This window comes from Octodon degus, unplaced genomic scaffold, assembly GCF_000260255.1.
Source record: "Octodon degus isolate 3935 unplaced genomic scaffold, OctDeg1.0 scaffold00038, whole genome shotgun sequence".
NCBI classification, from domain to species: Eukaryota; Metazoa; Chordata; class Mammalia; order Rodentia; family Octodontidae; genus Octodon; species Octodon degus.
This window is the reverse complement of record NW_004524614.1, coordinates 13899194-13923378: the sequence shown is the minus strand read 5'-3', so window position 1 is coordinate 13923378 and position 24185 is coordinate 13899194. Positions and strand designations below refer to the sequence as shown.

At 33.9% G+C, this 24185-nt stretch overlaps 1 protein-coding gene across 8 annotated transcripts in view; it reads right to left on the bottom strand.

The window, feature by feature from the left end:
- Nbea (neurobeachin) overlaps window positions 1–24185 on the bottom strand; it is a 760086-nt gene that overhangs the window by 228340 nt on the left and 507561 nt on the right. For all 8 annotated transcript variants that reach the window (XM_004631077.2, XM_023714988.1, XM_023714990.1 and 5 more), the window contains one exon: window positions 9208–9351. In XM_004631077.2, the coding sequence (XP_004631134.1) occupies window positions 9208–9351 (144 nt within the window). The remainder of the gene's footprint in view (window positions 1–9207; window positions 9352–24185) is intronic.

Genomic DNA, 24185 nt, shown 5'->3' with positions numbered 1-24185 from the left:
CAACTGCAGGGACTGGGGTTTGATCCCCAGCACCACATGCCATGCTAGCCCACCCATGGGCATGCTGAGCTGGGTACAAGACCAGGTGTGGTGGCACACACCTGTAATCCCAGCGCTGGGGAGGCTGAAAACAGGAGGATTACTATGAGTCCAAGCTGCACAGTGAGACCCTGTACCAAATAGATAAATTTAAAAACAACAACAGTAACAACAAGAACAAATATTTCTTAACAGTGATTCAGTTTAACTATCTTCTTTTTTGCTGATAAAAAGGTCTAGACTTGTGCTTATGGTAGCACTGATTTGAACTGATACTAGAGTAAGAATGTAATGTGATTGCCCTCAGGAGTAACTGTTTTAATTAATACAGGCTGCTATTCTGCTCTGCAGCACAGAGGCAAGAAAATAAAATATTTAAAATCTGCTTTTAGTATGCAGAAAGATTTATTGGTCCTTTTGTACAGCATTGCTCTAAATGTAGTGGTAAAACAATTTTTCACCTTATCTTAACATCAATGCCCATGTCTTTCTGAGGGAGAAAGAAAGGGAACTTTTGGATGTGACAGTGATAAGACAGTGTAAGCCACATCTCTTCCTCCTCTCCTTTTTGCTAATATCTACAATTTGCTAGTAGGAAAGTTGTTTTGTTCTTTCACCTTTTTCCTCTGAGTAATAAACAAGATGACCTATATTATATTTGGTAAGAATGATTAATATCCTCATTTATCTACTTTCTTAAAAAAGACATATGAAGGCTAGGTCCCTTGCAAGTAGAAAGCTATGCCCTATTGACAGGATAGCTACTTACTGTCCTTGCTAGGACTGGCAGCATGACTATAAATTCATAAGGAATTATCTCCTATAGATATTTTTATACAGAGACTAAAGTAAAAACAAGATATGTTTCAATTAGAACACTATATTAGAAAGAAAGGCCACATTGTGATTTGCAAAAATTAGACCATAATAAGAGGTGGACAAATCCCCTGTGATGAATTGATCATTATCATATCTAAATTTCACCAATAAACTTCATTTAAAAAAGGGAAATATACTAAACAAAACACTAACACCAAAAAAGAAGAAAAACAAAAAGTGGTTTAATCATAAAATAAAAAAGATGAATGTTTTATATGAGTTGAATCATGGTTGATGTCTAATAAACATATCTGAATTGTGTTCTTTATTATATTTTCAATTTACATAGTTTACTTAATAGGAATGTTGTTGCTATTGAGAAGATCTTAAACGTGTTTTATAAACTGTAAAAATCCATGGTTGATGGGGACATCTATTTTTGGAAACAAAGAAATATGGCTATAGTGAAACATCAAGTCTAAAATAGCCTTGCAGACTTTGTCAAAAATAGTAAAAAAAAAAAAAAAAAAAGAGGTGGGGCAAAGAAAGCTAAATATTCCAGGTGAAGCTTTTAATTTTTAAACAACTCTTTAACTGATTTAAAAATTAAGTTAAAAATTTAAGTATTTTAGCTTTTTAAAGTAATGGTCATGAATTACTGTAGTCGCTAGGAGTTTTGCGAACTCTGTGTTTGAAGCTGAACATGAACCCTTTGGGTATGCTATTTATGACTGGCAATGCAACTTCCCAATTCAAAGAGGGAGAAAAAGACTTATAAAGACTCATAAGGCTTTTTAAACATCAAATAGCTTTTACTAAACAACATTTTGATGAGTTAAGTGTGAGTGAGTCAGGGACATATGGATTAGATTTCCCTTGAAATACACATGGGTTTAAAAATGAAGGGGAAAATCCTGACCAAAATGCATTTTGGGGAATCCAGAATGTTGAAAAGATATTTTTTTTCCTAAATACAAATACCAGGTTGAATTAATTCTAGTTAGACTCTGTGACTAAAATTACAAAATAAATATGCAATATCTTTAAAAAAATACTGTACTAGTTTTACTAGAGAATGATACATTCACCATATTGAAATTGTATCACATGGAATAATCAGGCCCAAGCAGACTAATCTGAGACAGAATGTAGCTGTGTCCATGTAGGTAACAATGAACATGTTTCTCTTCTATACTACTATCCTCATTCCAGTAAATGGATGAGACAAAAATTTCTATGCTTTTGCCATATGTTTCCTTTTTTCTTTAAAAAAATTCCCTGAATACTTCTTAGCTTTCACAATTATTCCCTTCTTTTGATTATATTTTCCCAGAATTTTGAGCTCTTCCTTTTCCATATATGTGCATCAGATACCTATGTGCCAGTCAATTACATAAAAGTAAGTTTGTCCCAAGTGTCTGGAAATTTCACTCAAACATTGAAAGGCTAGCTGAATGTGGTAGCACATGCCTGTAAGCCCAGCACTTGGGAGGCTGAGGCAGAAGGATCACTATGAGTTCAGGTCACTCTATACTGCACAACAAGTCCAGGCCAGCCTGAAATACACAGCAAGAACTGGTCTCAACAGAACAGAACAGAACAGAACAGAACAGAACAGAACAGAACACAACACAACACAACATCAGGTAAGCAGAGATGGTAAAATTTAAGAAAAAATTCCCTGTCCTCCCTATTTGCATCATTTAACACTTGATTTAACTCTGAATTCGTAAGATGTTTTAGGGTTTATATCTAGATGTCCCCCATTTTTGGAAGGTGATTATACAGGGGGTGTCTAGGCTGGTTTGCTGTTCAGAGCTGGGCATCACTGGAAGACAGCAGGTCATTGTAGCATGGCCCAGCATGGTTTACCTTCCTCCCACTCCTCCCCTCTCTCTGCTGCCACTCTGCCTTGCCCCTCTGCTCTGGTTTTCTGTCCTGAGCCAGTTCAGTATGGATTGAATGTGAGCCAAAATAAACTTCTCCTTCCTTCAGTTGTGGGTGCTGGGTATTTTGTCCCAGCAACAAAGGAAGTAACTAAGACAGATGTCAACCAAGAAGTGGAAACAATCTGATCAGTTTACAATAATGTCGTGAAAACCTATTGCCCCTAAACATCAGGCAGGACTAACTGTGACAGGCAACACGGTGAGTCAGAAGGCAGCTGCTAGCACCTAGGAGAGCTTCCTAATAGATTTCCTTCTTTTGTCTATATTTTTCTCATTCTTAATTGACATAATTCATTTTCTCTGGTTTTCAGTTCCTGAAGTAAATGTGTTTGTGTACATATGTGTATATGTATAAATGATTACAAACCTATTATTTTGAAAATTCACATTATTCACACTTAAAAACCCAACTCTTACATTCTACTTTTTTCTTTTTTTTTTGGAACCGGGGATTGAACTCAGGCTCTTGCACTTGCCAGGGAAGCGCTTATTCCACTGAGCCATCTCCCTGGCCCCCAACTCTTACATTCTAACTCATTCTCTATGTTGCTGATTTCCTATTTCAGTTAATCTTTCTTTCTTTTTTCTTTTCTTTTTTTGAAGAACTGGGGATTGAACTCAGTCCCCTTGTGCTTGCCAGGCAGGTACTTAATCCACTGAGCCATCTCCCTGGCCCCTCCAGTTATTCTTTCTAACTACTCAAAATACCATTATAATCCATTGGCTATACTGCACTTTTTATGTGATAAAGGAAAATCATTGATTAAGAGTAGTAGTGATATTTTGATTGTATAATGGAAAACTTAAATGACATTTACCGAAAAAGATGCATTTCATGGAAGTAAGTGGGAATGGAAGACTTTAAAGCAATTGTTTTACAAGACTTTTCCATGGTTCTCAAATATATAGTATATAGTTGCTGCCCTTAAGAAGAAAGAAATGGAAAAACTTACTGGATATGAGACCATATGGAAATTGCTGGAAGAAAGATATGAGCAAAATGTTCTGTGTTGTTGTTATAAAAAGACAAAAATAATGAGTATTGGGATGCAAGTGGAGAAACTAGAACTCTCACATATTACTGCTGGGAATGTAAAATGGTTGAGCCATTTCCTAAACTATTTTCTTAGAATGTTAAACATAGAGTTACTATTAGAGTCACACAGTTTCTTCTTCCATATATATTCCATATATATTTAAAATAAACAAAAATTTATATTCATATAAATTGTGTACATAAATGTTCACAGAGTATTATTCATACAAACCAAAAGGTGAAAACAAGAGGTGGCAGTTCTCCTGGGGAATAGGCAAATGACAAAGGAACAGTGAAAAGGTACAAAGTTTCTTATTGGGTGTTAAAATGTTCTAAAATTCATTGTAGCTATCGTTGTGTAACTGTGAATATACAAAAAACACTGATTTATACAATGTATGTGAGGCAATTGTATGATAGGCAAATTATGTATCAATAAAGCTGCTTCCAAAATCTTAAAAATGGGCCAGGGAGATAGCTTAGCAGCATAAGCACCTGCCTGGCAAGCACAAGGTCCTCAGTTCAATCTCTGGTCTCCCTCTGGGGCAACCCCCCCCCCAGCAAAACCAAAATGTTAAAAATGTTATGAAATTACATGATGGGCCAATGAGAATTTCTTTGGGTATTAAATGGGGATTACTTTTAATAGGAAAAGATGGAGGGTATAGAATGGAGAGATAGAAAGGACATTTTAGGGAGGAAGAAGTTTGGATATTAGGTCTGTGGAAAATGTTTTTAATTACTGGGTATTAAATGAATGCATGAATTATTGGCAACAACAGTTTATACATGTAAATGACAAAAACAATTATAATTTATAGAATTGGTAACAATGCATAAGACTATCATTATAATCAACATTAGCTCAAAATTCTTAAGTATAGTTGATAACTTTGGAAGTGACAATAAAGAAATTCATATAAATTCCAATTCTGCTACATGAAATACTTCTATTGTGACTCAACATATATGACACTCTAAAATAAATGAAATACATTTCACAGTGAAACACAATTCTATCAGTTAAATTAAATCATGCACTTGTTTATTCACATAAATTTGACAGGTAAGCATTTATTCCACTGAACAGTCTTCTCAGCCCTATTCACATAAATTTGAGTGAATCTTAAATTTTAGTAGCTATTTAAAGAAATAGCTTGCTAATTTTCAGCCAAAAATAAATAATGGAGATTTTAGAATAAAATCAGGTGAGTATGCCAATTTCAAAGTTTAAGTAAAATATAATTAGTAAATTAAAATCTTTAGGCACATATGGAATAAAAGGTGCTAAATCTGCTTTGATGAATCACCAAAAGTAAAATAATTTATGTGTTATTAACAAAATAACTGATTGGCATAGTTCTATATTATAATTGTATTAGCCATTTGTTATATAATAAATTGAATAATTAGTAATCACACATATTTAACTTGCCTCTTGAGATGAACAGTGTGGGAAGAAAAGGAACTAAAAGTGAAACAAAATGGTATGAAACTTAAAGCTATAGAACTTTGTGGAACATTTTATCTTTATTAAACTAGAAGTTTCCAGAAGAATGGAGAAAACATGAAAAAGGATCAATATTTAAATAAACTTCTGATAAAAGCATTCAGTTGTCTATAAGAGTTTTTTTAAAAAAATCTAAATGATTTGGGCAACAGACTATGAAAAACATAAAGCTAAAATTAACTATTATGCATCTGTATGATATACATATCACACACACACACACACACACACACACACACACACACACTTCTAAGTATAATATAATGGGCCAGTATAAAAATAGAGTTAAATAAAGAGATAGTCTTGTATTTGCACTACTTGAGAAGACTCTTTCAACATGCACACCTATACACTCAGCCACACATATATTTAAATGTCCTATTTGATATATTTTAGTTAAACCCATGCACTATAAGGAAATATATATTATTTTTATGCAGTTTTTAACCTTATGCATCTTAGTATAAGTCTCTAACTTGCACTTTTTCTTAACTCCTAAAACTCAGTATAGTAATTTCCACATCACGGGTTGTTGTGAAGGTCATATGGGTTATGTACATATGGGTTCTGAACACTGATTCCTAGAAAGACATGTCAGTTACTTGTATCTTTCCTGTTTTTCTTATTTTTAGAAACAAAAATGAATTTATACCTTAAACCAGAAAAACTCAAAATTAATATTAACAACATTTGTATAATTTCTCAGTTCTCTAAATTAATTAGCATACTTTTTCTGATTGAATTTAACTTTATTACATATCAAAAAGTTAATGCCTAGTCTCATCTGTGTGCTATCTCATCAAAACAGGATGTTGTAGGATAAGGAAAATGGAATGTGTTAATCAGCAGGTTTACATTTAATATCACTTTTACAAAAATGGTGTGGTTTTCATGTATAATATAAAAACTATTTGTATATTTTTGATGGAATAATTCTATTAATCATGATCAATCTTTATCATTAATTCATGAATAGCTAAGTCTATAATTTTCATCTTCAGGATATGCAATCAGTATTTTATGTAATATTTCTAAAATACCAAATAAATATAAAATTATATTAATTATTGCATACAGATTTTAGGATCCCTTAGATTTTAATTTTGATCTAGATTTTATGTAATAATGATGTTTTCTTTGGGCAGTATAGTGATACTGGTTTACTCAGGAGGACAAGTTAAGAATAAGGATGTTATTTAGAAAAGTTAAATTTCTGAGCCAGAGATAAACCACAATCTGGACAATAACTTCTTAGAACAACAAAAAGGAATGAATTTGTGTGGTCTGAAATATTTTTTTTAAATTTATGTATCTGGTACACTGTCTCACTACATAGTTCAGACTCATAGTGATCCTCCTGTTTCAGCCTCCACTGGTGGGATTACAGGTATGCATCACACCATGTCCAGTTTCAGTGGCCAGGTTCTGCAGGCCTGGGGCACAGCTGACATGGCATGTAGTACCAGGGATTGAACCTGGGTTCTTGAGCTTTCCAGGCAGGCATTTAGACTGCTGAGCGATCTCCTGGCCCTGAAATTTTATTAATAACTGATTTCTTAAATCTAGGAATTCTGGTTTGTAATTACTTCCAAAAATAAATTTTATATAACATTTCATTGATAATCTACAAATTTCACTGAAATTTAGAAAATGAATTTGTATATTCCTATAAATTATGCAGACTATTTCTGTGACTCTTGATAAAACATACTTCTACATCTTTTCTCCTATATTCAAAGTCAAAGAAACATTTTGAAAAAACTCTTCATAGGATTAATATTTTAGGATTGTCTATCAGATCTTTCAGGCATAAGGATTGCTCAAGAACGGTATAAGTTAGGATGAGATAAATATGGAAAGATGCAGATCTATTAAAAACAATCTGTTAAAAACAGATGATAGAGATGTCTTGATATCGTGAATTGTTCAGATATGGCATAATTTGACCCCTTGAAAATTAATTTTGTGTAACATTATCATGATAGTCTAGTGTAATTTTGAAATAGATCTGCTTCTGGTGTGCTTTTATTGACTGTAGGTGCTTGAATTTAATGTGTCAAGCATTTTGTTTAGAAACAGAAATTAATATTAGTAACTAGCTATCATTCAGAAAGAGAGATATAAACAAGTTACTAATATTTGCTGAATTATGTGAAATTATGTAAGTGCTGCACAGATTTTACTCTGATACACTTTAAGGAACAAGCAAGTTTGAATCAACTAATTAATTTCGGTAGAACAAAAGACCAGTGGGCCTAAAATAAACTATACTAGTCTAAAACATATGTGTTAGTATATATAAATAAGGAAAGACAATGCATTATTTTCAAAGGGTCAGGTATCACAGTTGTGAATTTCCTATGATTTTTATTATAAAAGATGAGACCAGGAAAAGAAAAAACACATACCTGTGGGTAAAAAAAAATCAATGGCTTCATTTACTTACATTTCTGAAGACAAAATTTGAATATTTACTTAGAAAATATTTGGTCAAAAAAAAAAGAAAATATCTGGTCATAGACTTACTATTAGTTTTCCATAGGAAAAGTTTTCCTGACACAGAAATGTTAATAACACTGACATATCCAGGAATTGTTATCTGAATAACCTTACTATTTTCTTAATCTAAAAGAGGGAGAATAAAAGGCCATCTCCACTTTTGTGCTAATAGAAACAACTCTTTTGTAAAAAGAAATCTGTAATTGGTAGAAAAAAAAATCACTGGAGGCTTTTTTAAAAAAATGTATTTAGTACAGAGTCTACAGAGTCTTACTACACAGACTGGACTTGTAGTGATCCTGTTTTCAGCCTCTCAAGCACTGGGATTACAGGTGTGCACCACCACACCCTGTCTCAATCACAGTGTCAGCACACGCCAAGGTGGGGGGGGCGTGGCATGACAAGGGGATTGAACCCTGGGCTCCACATCTGCCTTAACTGAGCTATCTGGCCAGCCCCTACAGGAGGCTATTATATAGCCATGTCCAACAATTGCTACTATTTTACTGGAAATAGAAGTACCATTGTTTGAACTGAAGGATAAACATAGGTGCAACTTTGTATTTTCATCTTCCTTCCAATGTTATATGGGTTGAAATCACACAACTCAGATAATTATTAGTCACTTTTATAGACTCTAAAGCAGGGATTTTAACTTGAGATCTAAGGAATTATTCGATAAGTTGTTTCTAGACTGGCAAATGCTCTGAAATTGTATGTGAAAATTTCGTCAAACATATGTATGTCTCATCACAAGTAACCTGCTTTCATCAGATTCACAAGGTAAATTGAAAATAAAAAAGATTATCAGCCAACCCCTTTAGATAGTCATAACTTATCTGTTTACTGCTTATGCTATCCTCAAGTGACCTTAGATTGGCACTGAGACAAGGTGATTTGAGGGTGGCAGGGAAAGAATGTCCTCTAGTGATGGGAATTAGCAGTGTGGGAGGGACGCTGAAGATCAACAGTGGGAGGTAATGGCAGTCCCATGATCACCTCGCTGAAGAGGCCATTCTTCACAGCTGTTAGCAGATGAGGACATGCGGATGTCAAGAGGGCTTTCATCCTGTCCTACTTCCTCATGATGAAGGCTTTTATATGTGAACAACTTAAACATCATTTCCCCTCTATAAAATTGTTCTTTTTTACATAGAAAGTTGATGCTATTCATATGTCAGTAAAATACATATTTGAAGTTCTCTCTTCAATACTAGAAAATGAGATAAATTATTAATATTCATATGGCTGATCACTGTAACTATCTGTACACTTTCATTCAACAGGAGATAAATTTTGAATTCAGTAACATTTGTGTGCTTATCACAGCAAAAGAAAAATGTTGAGAAATTTACCTGCAAGATTGTCAATTTCTTTCTCCTGAAGCAGACTGACTGCGTCATCGTCCCCTTCCAGCATGAGTTCCGTCTCTGCATTTTGGTTCACTATTGCTTGACTTCTGAAAGCTTTCTTTGACTTTACTACATCTTCTTCAGTGCCTAACCAAGAAAAAAATATATAATTTACATCACTGTGATTGTTTTATTTAGTATTAGAAATAACTTTATTACTTGTTTAAAACTTTATTACTTTTTCACTTTTATTACTGCCTTGTAGTGATATGCTGCATTATTACTTTATTATCACAGAGAATTTTAAACTTTATCTTGCTTGGTCTTCTGTGAGAAAGGAGGAATTTACCAATATTCTTTACATACTTAAATTCACTCACCTGTATTGACAGGTGACAACAAATCTAAAATCATATAAGTGGCAAACAAATGGATTTGATGAGAAAACAGGCTGATAAAGCCACATGAACTGTCAGAGGACTCATAATTCCAATTTTAAGATTAATGCATATTCTACAAAAAGTCTATACCTCACCAGAATCTCAAGTTTTCTGATTTATAAAGTCGTAACTTCACATAATTATATACTTAATAGATGAGCTTTCTTTTTTAAAAAAGTAGGTAAAACAGTCTTGGAGAAAACAAAAAAAGATTTGAGCTGAATGAAAAAGAAATGTCATTTGGGAGCCACAGAAAGAGGTAGGAATCATACAAAAATACTTCACAATAACTGATTCTTTAGCAATGAATAAATGATGCCCTTATTTTGCTGTATAGGATAACACAAAAACCAAAACCAAAGCAAACAAAAATAAGGGAAAAAATGAAATACAGCCAATTTTGTCTTGGCATTAACATGTCAATCAATTTTAGGGTTAAAAACTAATATATTTAAATTCATCATGGATTTGATTGCTTAACAAATGCTTACATATTTACATTCAAGCATCTATGTTGGCAGGTGACAAAAAAAATCTAAAATCATATAAATGGCAAACAAATTCTCTCTCCCTCCCTCTCTCTCTCTCTACACACACACACACACACACACACACACACATTCCATTTTGTATCCCTTGGAGTTGAAAATCAATTTGACAGAAGACCGTAATATATTTATTTTATTTTATTTTATTTTTTGCAGAACTGGGGATTGAACTCAGGCCCTTGTGCTTGCCAGGGAAGCGCTTATTCCACTTAGCCATCTCCCTGGCTCTGAAAGACCGTAATTTATTGTGCTAGGGGTACGGGCTTGAGGTACATGTGGAGGATGTATTCCTGGAAAAGGAACCTAGTAATATTACTTCTGTATGGTGGTGGTGCACTGTACTTGTAGGTAATGTTATGGTGTGTCCACAAACAAATGCTGTCCAAATCACGTTACGTCTTGGCCAAAATTATCTCCAGCTACAATTCATAAAGCTTTCAGACAATTATTTCAGGCCTATTTCAAGGAACATCCAACAGTCCATCACTACCTGTTGATATCTGCTAAACCACTTTCTTTGAAGTGTCACAAAACTTTGCATTGTAAAACTGGTTTCTTTTCCTTTCTTTGGTGCTATTATTTTTGTCAGTGACAAAAGGCCAATACTATTTGTTAAAACTTAAACAAACTAACTCAAAAGAAGTCTATAAAAGAGTAAAAACATATGTTGGGGAACAGATTCATCTCACAGTGCCACTGCATAGTGGCACTGGCTGAGAGGGACAGTCTGTCATCTCAGTTCCTGTTGGATAATAGCTTTGTGTGTGTGTGTGTGTGTGTGTGTGTGTGTGTGTGTATGTGTGTGGTATGTGTGGGCAGGGTCTCACTACACAGCTTGGACTCATGATTTCTGCCTCCCTACTGCTGGGATTACAGGCGTGCGCCACGTGATGGAACTCCATTGCCCACTTAGTACACCCTGGGGGAGGGTCAGAGCAGCATGTGGTGCCAGTGATCGAACCCTGGCCCCTTACCTAAGCAAGCGTTTACTCTGCTGAGTTACACTGCTGGCACTCTTTTTTTTTTTTTTTTAATGAGTAGAATATATTTATTGGGGGAAAGAAAGCTCCTGTCCAAGAGAGGGACAAGAGGTGGGCCCGAGAGGGTTGCCTCCCCGTTTTTTTTATTTCTACTTTTTTTAAAACTTTTTTTTGGCCAGCTCAGCCCACCCTCAAGGCAAGGCTGGTTTGGCATGCAGTGCTGGGGATCGAACTACAGTCCTCTGCGCCTGCCTACGCTTGCCTAAGCAGGTGCTTTAGACTGCTGGGCTATCTTGCCAGCCTGATAATAGCTTTTGGAAAGCATGGTTAATATGCAATATAACAGTATCAAATGATAATTTGTTAAATATACATTTTGAAAAATATCTTAGAGACAAAAAGCATTAAAAATTAATACTTAATGCATTACATATGTGTTTTCCCCATAGTTGATTCTTATTTCTGGAATGAAGGACTAAAAATGTTTTAGAAACTTATCTTTCATTTTTTGTACTAGGAGTCAAACTTGTGACCTTGCCCTTGCCAGGTAGGTGCTGTGCCACTGAGCTATCTCCATGGCCCTAGAACTTTATCTTAATTTTATCTCATCCTTGGTGATACAAAGCCAGCACGATAATCTCCTGGGGATATCTATCTTTGTAAAGAATTTGTTTCATGTGTAGTAATTTAATTAGGGAAACTCAACCTGTATCATGTATCCCCCCAAAAAAAGACAAATGCAATTATTAATAACTCAGAAGTCTCACCAGAGATCTTAATAACATTTGTCTAGATATCCTTACCTGGATAATACTAACTAACGATTTCCCTGAATTAACTCTCATGTACCTTTGGCCAGCAATCTAGGATCCATTCTGTATGGTGATTACTAGTTCTCTAGTTCAGGTCATTATCAATTTGGTCTAGATGACTTTGACAGTAACCTCATTCATGCCAGATTTGTCAGAATGATTATTACAAAACACAAGTAAATTGAAGATTACTGTCCTGCTCTATATTGGTCATTAAGTCCCACTAACAAACAACACTCAATTCAAGACATACAATGATAAAACAGAATAGAAAACTAGAATAAAATCTCAACTCCTTAGAGTTGAGATTAGTAACCATATTCTAACTATCTTTATCTGGAAAATACTAACTGAACATATTTTGAGTAAACTGTCTCTTTCACCTCCTACTCTTCCTCTTTTAACCAACAGACTAGGATCTATTTGTATGGTGACCACTATTTCTTTAGTACAAGTCATCTTCAACTTGATCTAGGTGGCTTTGATAGCAACCTCACTCATGTTGGTTTTGTCACAATGATTAGAACAAAACACAGGAAAATGAAAATTACTGTCCTGTTCAATGCTATTAGTTAACTCTTTCCAATCAACAATTTTCAACATAAAACTTAAACTGTAGAATATAACCTAAATTCTTTAGCATTATGGACCAAGGCCTTTGCTCTCTGTGAAATTTATTGTACCATTCATTCTCCACTCCTGTCAGCAATATAGGACAATTTATAGTTTCTAATATATAGTTTCTAATATATATTTCACATATTTCCTAACATGTGCTCATTTTTTTTTTACTCTTTAGTTTATATCCCTTCTTTCCATACTTGTCTGGCTATTTCCTACTTGTCCTTCAGAATTCACTTTCTTCAGGTCCTTCTCTTAACCAATTGATTTGTATTTTCATAGTTTATAAAGATATGTATTTATCTATATTATGCAGATAGAGATTGTATTAGTTGTCTGCCCTCTTCCCTAGGCTATAATGTCATTGTTAATGCTTCCATGTCTGGCCTCTAATAGGTGTGTGAAAAACATGTGGTGCACGGGGCCACAGAGATAGCTCAGCAGTCTAAGCCCCTGCCTTGGCAAGCTCAGGTTTAATCCCCCGTACCACATGCTGTGCCAGCCCTACCTTGGGTACATTAAGCATACCACCAAGACTGGGTGTGGTTGAGCATACCTGTAATTCCAACACTGGAGAGGCTGTATAGCTGCATAGTGAGACCCTGGACCACATACATAAAATTAAAAAACAAAACAGAACAAAACAAAACAGGTAGTACACTTAAGTTTAACCACCAACCTCATTTTCTTCTCTGATTTCTTAAGATAAATTTGTTTTCTCTGTCCCTTACATGTTCACCACTCATAAATTCTGCTGCTAAAGTATTTATGGGTATTGTAATTTCATATTTATCTCCATAACAGCCTGGAAGAAACTTAACTAGTACAAACATGTTTGTCTTTGTATTCTTGATTTTTAGTACAATGCTGACACAAAGCAAACTGTTATAAATCTTTCAAGATGGAATAAACTGAGATATCAGATAATGCTACATATTTCTAAGCTTTAAATTTTCAAGAAAGCTTAAAATCTTACTGATTTCTTTTTAGTTTGGAGAAAATTGGTGAAAATTTGTGTAGTTTCATGAAGGGAATGCAATTCCTTGCATAAGACCCAATACAGCTATTTAAGCAAGTTTTCATTTTGTCACAAACACATGAAGAAAAAAAAAAGGTTTACATTATTTTTGTGTTTCCAAAATAAAACATCTACAATTAGAGAAAATTTAGAAGAGGTGAGCTCTGATGCATATATCAAGCTTATAATTCCATCCCCTCTAGTTTTAAAGCAACAAAACAATCATATCCTTAAAAGATATACAGTAAATGAATCCACATCAACACATCAATCTTATCTCTGTTGAAGACTCATCAATTTGAAGCCTAATGAACTTTCTGATTTTATGGTACTACAACAAACATTTATCTAAATTAAAGTACAAGAGTTAAAGGTGCTTTTCAATCACAATATCTTTTATGAATTACGAGTTTCATTCATCAAAATTACAGGCAAAAGAAGTAAGGTTTCAGAGGGCTGCCTCATTACAAGCCTTGTAAATACTGTCCTTAGAAAGAATTGGTTTATCACCCAACAAATCAAAATCTGATTGGAAAGAGAATTTATTTAAGATCATCTATCTTCAGAGGACATGTTGGACTGAGTGCACTTCCTGGCCTCTTTAGCCATTCATCAAGAAATTAACAAGCAGATACCACAAACCACCAGAATGCCATTGATTTAAAAAATGTGAATTATGTAGAAAGCTAGAAAAGTTAGAGATATAAGTTTACTTGCTATGAAAACACTAAAATGGCATAAATTTTAGAGGAAAAAGTTGATTTATAGAGTAATTAAGTGAAATGCAAAGACCATTTGTTTTCTGTATCATAATACAGATATATAAAATGATTTTATCACAGCCTTATTAGCAAAGACACATAATTAGAGAAGCTCTGAATGTGCAAATGTTACCTAGTGTACAATACTACATGACTTAATCCTAAATTCTCTCTCATAAAATTTCTCTAATAACTAAGGATTCATGTGAATATTCAAACTATATTTTAAAAGTGAAGCAATGGGAGAACTAAAATATTTCCAGCATTATAACATTCTAATATTACTATTACTACTAAACCATAGCATAATTTTAAATAGTTTTACTGTTTAGGTAGGTGTTATGGCTTGTGTCTAGATGTGCTCCTAAAGCTCCATGCATAGGAGGGTGGGCATTTCACAGGTGGCTGAATCTAAAGTCTGTGATACTGGGATTAAGGGAGATTAGCAAATCATCCCACTGACTGGTCTGACATAGTTCCGGCTAGGACAAAGTGTGTGAGTCCTACACCTGCCCTAGGGTGGTAGCCTGCATACAATATAAAGGACAGAAAGAGTACTATCTCTTCATCCTTTGTTAGTTTTTTGTCTCCCGTGCCATGAATTGTTGCTCCTCTGCCATTTGTCACCCTGCTTTGAAGTCAGATGATTATGGACTGAAACTTCTACAGACTGTGAGCTAAATCTTCCCCTCTTTAACTTTGGGTTCTGGATATTTTCTGTCAGCAATGAGAGACAATTAACTAAGATAGTTGGAAACAGCTGTAATTTAGGAATTATGAATTAAATACATTATCTGAATAATATCAAAGGAAGTAAGTACCATAAGGATGTATGTAATGTCCAAATATTAAGACCAATAAGTTAGTTTATTTTTCTGTTTACTAAATAACAATCGATATAAGCAAAAATGCCATGGAGTAGAATATTAATGTTTAAGGAGTTACCCTACTGTCAGATCTAAAACATTATTCCTAATAAAGTAAAAAATAATTCACAACAGTAAATATAAATCATAAACCCATGGTCAATGCACAAAGGGGAAAGATACAAACCCATAATAAGACAGTCTTCGTGTAGCATATGATTTCATGCTCTTATTATTTGTTATGGGCTGTATCTAGATGTTCTCCCAAAGGTGATCTTTGGAAGCAAATTAGCAGAAGAGAATTTCAAATTGACTCAATGCATGATCTAAAAATTCCAATGTTTCTAAACATCTAAAAATCAGTTTTATAAGATTACATTCAAAGCAAAAGGAGTTACCGAATTGAGGAGAAGGACAGGAGAGGGAATGGGGGAAAAGGAATTTATCTATGTATGTAAGCAGGATGGTTTGGACAACTGTACTGTACCTTTCTGTTGGTCTATGGAAAGGAGCAGGTAATCATCTGTTTTGTTTCCTTTTTTCAATTGTTTGTACTTTTTCTATATTCATCATTTTGTAAAATTTAGCTAGGTCAATACATTTTGACAAAAGTCTACCTTTATGAAAGAAAAAATGCTAGAATAAAAAGCTAGATTTTACTTTCAAACCAAATATATATTTTATTAAAAAAGCATTCATGAAACAAATACTTTAAAAAGTTTATAAAGATTATTTTTTTCTCATGAAAACTCTAAGTCAGAGAGTAACAATACCTTTTCTGACCAGTTCAGGCTATTTTTTTAAAAAAGGAACAGGCTATTTTTATTTGCTGCTGAGAACATATCCTAAATAAAAATCTGAGTAGTTACTGAGGAAATTTAATAAATACGTGTTTGAAATTATAAATTCAGACATCAAAATATTCCATTCTTAGTTATATTTTAGTCTAAATGAATTGAATACAACCTTAATACTTTGGTTCCTTCTTTTCAAAGAGAATATACAGAATAATACAAAATAAATTTTAAAACCCAAGATATTAGCTTTAAATTTATGATCTACTTGATTCAGGAATGGCAACCTTTATATGAATCAATAATGTATAAAACTTCGGATTCATTTTAGCATATCATATGTTACATAAAACCAGATTATAATATCCTTCTGTTTTATCAAAAGAGGAACTTGCATAGACATCTATTTATTTTAAATTAGACGAACCATATACTTTCAGGTAGGTTGTCAACTGGAAAAGTGGAGGAAAATACTTCATTGATGTAGTAAACACGTGGTGTTAGAAATCTAGGTGTTAATTAAAAGCCAGCATTGACAGAAATTATTCTAATTGTTAAATTCTTAATTTAGATTAGTTATACACATAAGCAGTCTACTGGAACTTAAAGAAGAAAATGCCTACCTAACGCCAACAGTTATTGCTCAGTGGAAAAGGACATCAAGGACACTTGCAAGGAAAAGAATTGGATCAATATTAACGTGATTTTCATTTCATGCTTCCCCAACTCCAGTAAGCTGATAATATACTCTGATTATATGACTGCCTCAGAGTAGCACTGCAGAGGTTATTAGAGCAAGAGGTGGAAATGGAATGCACTTTTTATATTGACAGGCCTGCTAATAGAGTATACTGATTTTCAAAGACATGCAATGCATTTTTACAATTCGGTTCTGACAGCAAAAATAGAATTTCATTTATTCCTAATTCAAAATATTCATAAGTAAGCTATATCTCTATAAGCAACCCAACAAAGAGGATATTCATAAACAAGATTTTTAAATAGAAAATGCAATTAAAAAGGTGTAAGAAAATGTTACTGGATTTAAGTGAAGCACTATAAATATGTACAATTAATAATCTAAATGGACTTAATGTAGAAAACTTCACTCTGTGTTTTTTAAAGAGAATAGAATTTAAAAATATACCTGATGGTACATATCAAATCTCTGCATTTTAGATAGCATATTTACTTGGTAGGATTTTGATTACCTATGAAGTTTGAGTGATTATTAATTATTTAAGTAATCTTGTATTATATTGAAGACTATATGGCATATTTTACTGGCATAAAAGAGAAGAGACAAGCCATAAGGAAACCTTGGGCCACTTCGCAACTCTAAATATCACAAAGACTAGAGATGATGCCTTACTTGTGTTTGTGATTGTCTTGAGTACACTGTTTAGTGTCTGGCCCCTAGGATAAAATATGTACAGAAAAAGCCCAGCAAGAGTGCAAATACATCAAAATGAAATGCAAAGAGAGCTATCTTTATGGATGCAAATAAGCATTTCCTTTCTTTAAAATATTTTTGGCATTTTTTAAGATAGCCTACAATGAGCTTAAGTTTCTTTTCTGGAAAGAAGGAAGGGAGGGAGAGAGTGAGGAAGGAAGGAAGGAAAAGGAAAACAGGATAGGGAGGAGGGACAAGAGAGAAACCTGTATCATATACCAAAAGGTAGATGGCAGATGAGTGATAGAATGGAAGTGACCAAGTTTGGAAAGCCTTCTAATAAAGAAAAGATGTACTAGACAACTGAAAAAAAAATGTTGAAGATGCAGACATTTCTTCAGGCAGCAAGTGGCATTAAACCCAAGAATGGTTTTCCTTTATGGTCTGACATGAAATTCAATGTGAAAAATTTTCATTAGGTATGTATGAAGCAGATCAATGGGATGGGTCTGATATAGGTTATTTTAAAGGTCTTTCACAAACATCAAAAACATTTAATTTGTGTTTTTATAAGTGAAGTGGAATGTATGTCCCATGAGTTATACTAAGGTAATCTATATTGATGTATCTTTATGGATAGTAAGCTGGGAGAGAATCAGCTAAAAATGAGTAGGCAAACTTTAGTTGGAAAATGTTTAAAAAATGACCTTGCAGTTAAGAAAAGTTTAAAATGTATTGACAGAAATGGAATAGAGCAAGACAATGATATTTGAGTTGAGTTTTTGCTCTGGTGCATTAGGTACACCACTTATGTTTTATGGTCTCTCAGTTTTGCTAATAAAAATCCTTTGGTGATTGTTCTGACAAGACCTTTTATAATACAGCTCAAAAAAACCTTTGCAGCCTCGTGGCCATACCATTTTCCCACACTGAACTCACATAGCACTATTTTCTATTACTAGACTAGATCACAAAGTATAATGTTGGGACTTTTAACCACAATATCACTTCCCACTCATACATTTGAAAGACTATGGCATCCTCTCAAACCTAGATAAAATATATTCACTTTGGCTAGGCAGTCAGCTTCACTGAGCCCTCTCAGCATTTATGATACACCTCAACACATTTTCCATACTGAAATATAATTATGAACATAATTTTATAATTACAAAAATAGTCCAAAATAAGCAAGATTGTGAATAGTGATCTAAATTAGTTTCAAGCCACTTAGCAATAAGTCCATTAATATAATTTTGTCACTGCCTTATCTTCAATACCATTTGATTTTTAAGTGGAAACAAAGTACAAGAACATTAAAAAGCATATTTTAAATATGAAAGTATCAAATTTTCAGACCTACTTCACAGAAAAACCATACTTCAATGTCATTCAAAGTAATGAATAATGCACTTAAAATATACTATGTATACAGTATCTTTATTTATCAATGATAAAGTGAATAAATAATAGTTACTGAATATTAAACACACAGAAAAAAGCTGTTACAAATAGAATAGTTAGAGCTCATTATGGTCCTCAAATGATTTTGCTTTATCTGAGAGTAAGTATAAAACACCTAAAATGAAAATACTTTGTGAACTCTTCAGAAAATGATCTGTTATCAAATATGTAATATTGAGGTCCTTCAGAGGAATAGGGTAGGACCTGCCATACTATGTGCCTTGGTTAAGTTTTGTTATTGTCTTCACCAGCACTTTCCAGTTTATCTGGTACATCATAAGCTATACATACAACTTATAAAGAATTGCTCCTATGAAGCCAACTCTGACCACTCCAGTCAGTCTCCTCTGTGCTCCTTTACTACTAGCTACAAAGACCCAGAACTATTTCCTAGCTCTACAGTGACCTCTTTTTTACTACGAGGGCTTTCTCACTGTGACACTCCTTCCATTTGGGGGTAGATTTTTCAATGGTATCACTGTTGCTCTAAAGAGCTGTCTTGTGCACGGTAGGACTTTTTAACAGCAATCTTCATGCCTACATGTTACATTCCTCTCACAGCAGTAGAGAACCACTACAGTGAACAGTATGTAGGTAAGGAGCAGAAACTTTAATCTCTGAATGTGGCATCTAGAACATGCATGGCATGCAGAAGCTATTCAATAAATGTTTTTAAGTTGACAAAGTTAATTGATTCTTCTGAACATGTTGAAAGCCTACAAATCTGAGTCTTAAATACACAAAGAAGGTGACTTGTTAATACATTTATTGATAAGGTAATGGCTGTATATTGCCTGTAAAATGCATCTTATAAGCATATTTTAACATTTATAGAACCTAAATTATTTGTTACATATGAAGGCCTATCTAAGTGTGAAGACAGGGTTGTGAGAGTAAATTATGAGACTGACACCAAAATGAGCTGACAGATGTCTCCCTCATGTCTTTCTCTTCCCCTCTTAAAAATGTATCTTTAACTTTTTGGTAAATTATTGGAGGCATAGGCATATCATCTATTTCAATCCAAATATTTTATTCCGAATATAGAGATCCAATTAAAAGCACACAAAGTATAATGGAGTTACAACGAACAACTACAAAAAGGTCTACTATCTATACAAACCACAAAGAAGGTTAACTGGTTAGAAATATGAAATAATCTTTATCAAATGCTAGAATAATAGGCTGAAAAAATCAGCTAACCTTTTTCTTAACAATAATATAGGAGTCTTAATATTTTTTATTCTCACTATCCTATTCCTTCATGACTGCAAGTACCACATTACAGTAGCTATGAATATATATATCATCAAAACTAATTTAATTCCAGATTCATTAGAGAGCTGCTTTTTATTCATCAAGGTCATATCTTGACGGCTTCACAAGCTTAGATAAATCAGGTGTTAAACAGACACATCTCTGAGGAACCTGAGAATGTTCTCATTTGCAGTTCTCAGCATATCTTATTATTTATTGCCAAAGAAGTGACTGATTAACTTTGTCATTTTTTGCTCCATGTTTTTTTTTTCCCTCAGGCTGAAACAGCCCAGCTTCTCTGTGATGCCTGATCAGACTTATTTAGGATGATGTCTTTGATCACAGACATAGAGGCACTTGCGATTCTAAGCTTTGATGAAACATTGTTCCACTGTAATCGTATAGAAAAGAAACAGAAGGCTAAAGGATAATGGATAGTCAACAAAGATAAGCAAAGTTATTAATAATCCACACTATATTTTTCTTTAGGATATGAATTATTTACAAGATCCTCCTTTTCCAATCATTTCCCTATTAGCTAATTTGCCATGAAGAAGAGAAGCCTGTGGGTCAAAAGATGAGCATGTAATTCTTTACAATGTTTTCCTTATGTTCTTGCATTGCTATGATCTGTAACATTCTTGGTAAGCAATTACATTTGTAGTTGTATGAGACTTAACTATCAGAAAACACCTAAATAACATATTCAGCACATGCAAAATTAGAACATCAAACATCAAGGAAAAAATTACATGCCTCTAGGTTTTTATTAATCACATTCCAACACCAGAGGCTGAAAGTATATCAAATCACACCAAATCTTTTGCACATGACAGCCTCATAAATTATTCAACTCATTAGTATTACTAAAAAGCATGAAAAACTCCATCAGTGTAAAGGATATTTCCCAACTGAAAAAGGTCAACCAAAAGTTTTAATAGTGGCATAAGAGGAAAAGCTTTCCAAAAATATGAAATAAAATTACTGCATTATTCCCTTGAAATTATATAAATTCCATTATTTTCCTCCTTTCAAAGAAAGTATTAACATATTTTATTTGAAGTTTCAAATAAAGTGCCAGAAAATAATATCATGAAATCCAAATTATGGATGAATAAATGTCCCCTTCAATCACATGAAAAATGAACTATAATCTATAATGTAAAAGTTTGGCTGAATTGAAGCTATCAGGAAAAATCAAATGACTCCAAATTTTTATATTAAAACTGAAAGTGTGATGAAACAGTTTATTTGATTGAAACACATGTACCACATTAATAAACGAAACACAATCCATGACTTAAATCCTAAATTTTTATTTTCTATTTTTAGGGAAGAGTCTACAGGGTGTTCAAGGTCTCACTACTAGGTTGGACTCGTAGTGATCCTCCTGTTTTACAGCCTCCCAAGAGCTGGGATTACAGGCGTGTACCACCAGGCCCAGTCTCAATTGCCCTCTCAGCGTGCCTGGGGCCAGGGCTGGCACGGCAGCCCCAGGGATTGAACCCCCGGCCCCTGCCTTCTAAAGATTGTTTTCATAGCCATTTAAATATCTCTTGTTTAAATACTTTACAACTGTTCTTTCAGCATACAGGCCTTAATTACAATTCTCAACACTCTGATCACGAGTGGGCCCAGCACTGCGGGCGCAGAGGTCTCCTGGCACCTGGTCCAACCATGTAAGAGCTTCCAAGGACTGTGGGAGGCTCGCAGGACTCAGGTAAGCCCTGAGCCCACCTCCTGGCTCACAGGCTTGGAGCTTGCGCTGGCACTGGCCCAATCTTTTCAGAATTTAGGAGATCCTGTGCAGCCCGTGGGATCCTGGTGAGTCTGACCTCCAGCCACCACCTACACCAAAGCTTTGCTGCGTACTGGCTGGATGCCTCCACTAGCAGTGAGAGCCTTGGTGAGTCCCATCCTGCCAGCACTATATCAGAAATCTTCCTGACTCACTCCCCAGTGTTCTCTCACCACTGCTCAATTTAGGGGATTAGTGGGAGATTTAAGAATATCGAAATGTCAGAGCAAAAGGCAATCTCAGTCCCCCAGCTCATGAAGAACAAATCCAGAAGACAAGGACATACAACAACTTGGAAATGATACACCTGAAATTTCTTTTTTCTTTTTCTTGCGGAACCGGGGATTGAACTCAGGCCCTTGCACTTGCCAGGGAAGTGCTTATTCCACTGAGTCATCTCCCCGGCCCCCACCTGAAATTTCTGAGGTGACAGCAACTGATGTTAAGAAACAAGTCCATTAGGCTATTGAAAAAATAAGAATAAGATCAGAAATAATCTCTGAGGTCAAAAAAGAAATTATAACAATCATGAAATAATTGTTCAGCACAGCTAAAGAAGGCATAGATAAAAAAAACCAGAGAATATAAAAATGTTACCATGCTACTAAAACATAATTTAAGTCTCAAAAAGATTTTAAAGTAAAAGTTTAAAAATTTATTTGTGAATGGCTTTGACACTAACAAAATATGCTATGATAATATAAAGTATCAATTGTTAAGGAGAAAAAAAGAAACACCTATTTTTAATTAATTAATTTATGTATTAATTGAGGTACTGGGCATTGAACTCAGGACACCGCACTTTCCAGGTAGGCACCTATTCTACTATCTCCCTGACCCTAAGAAACAGTTTCTTAATAGTGTTTTTTTCTTTTTTTCTCATGTAACCTGTGGAGTGGGGAATGTCTTACAACTGAGATCACATAGCTGGAGCTCACTTACAGATTATCTTGAGATGCTTCTAATTTCAACAGGGGTAAATCAAGAATGAATTGGTGAAAAGTTTTAAATTATTGGGTAAATAGTTCAATAACATTAAATTCATATTCTAAATCATAATACTGCTAACTAGGTGGTATTTGTAAGAATCTCTTCTATAGTACTACACAGAAAAAAAAAAACTAGCTTTAAGTTAGCAGCAAATCTTTAGGGTGCTAAAATCCTTAGGTGATTTTTTTTTTCTTTTTTCAAATCTTATTCTTTTTTTTTTTTTTTTTTTTTGCTCCGAATGCCTTCAGGGCAGGTTTGGCTGGCTTGAGTTGTGGGGATCGAACCACAGGAACCTGAGCCTGACTGCTATGTTGAAGCAGCCACTTAAAGGACTGAGCTAAGGGGCAGGCCCCCCTTATTCTTTTCTTCATAATTTTATTGAGAAACAAATAGCAATGAGACAATTTCAAATCATATTGGTAGGACAGTTTCAATAATTAACACACTGCATACGTTCTTCCTAGTGGTTAATTGCTGTACAAGATGCGGACATGATAGCCTATTTACAAACACTATTAGAACAAATCCTTCTATTCATTAAGAGAATGTAACTTAGATGTTCTTTAGATCTGGTTAAAGCAATTATCTAAAGTACAGGTGAATTACAGTTTTCTCAAGCATTTTGTCTTAAATTTACTTCTAAATTGCACTGTGTTTATTACTCTGTATTTAGGTGTACAAGTCGCATATGAACTTCTTATACTATACTTATTAATAATATTTTGAGCCTTTCTAAGTGAAATTAATCAATAGCTTACTGATATGAACAACTTTAAAATCTTTTCTCTTTATTAGGATTAAGCATTTTCTGTTTCCAACCCATTAAGAATATGAAGAATACTATATAACAGAAAATAAAATGTGATAAAACCTATTTAACAATTATAGTTGATTAAAAATATTTATTACTGTCAAATACATGAAAATTAATATAATAAGTACAAGTACTTGAGAGAGTAAAAGTGACTAAAAATACACAGACTGTTCAACTTTCGCATTTTTTCAAGGTATGCAGCTTATAAAATTATGTTATGATTAAACTTAAACTTGTTAAAGCCACTTAAAAATAAAGTGTTCCTAAGCATTCTTGGCAGACAACCTAAAGTAGCAGCATTTTTATTAAAATACAAAATATATTTTGATATTTATTGATGACATATTCAAAATGGATAATTTAGGATATAATTCTATTCTGATATGGTAACTGATAATAGAAATGGTGAACATTTTTTTTTTAAT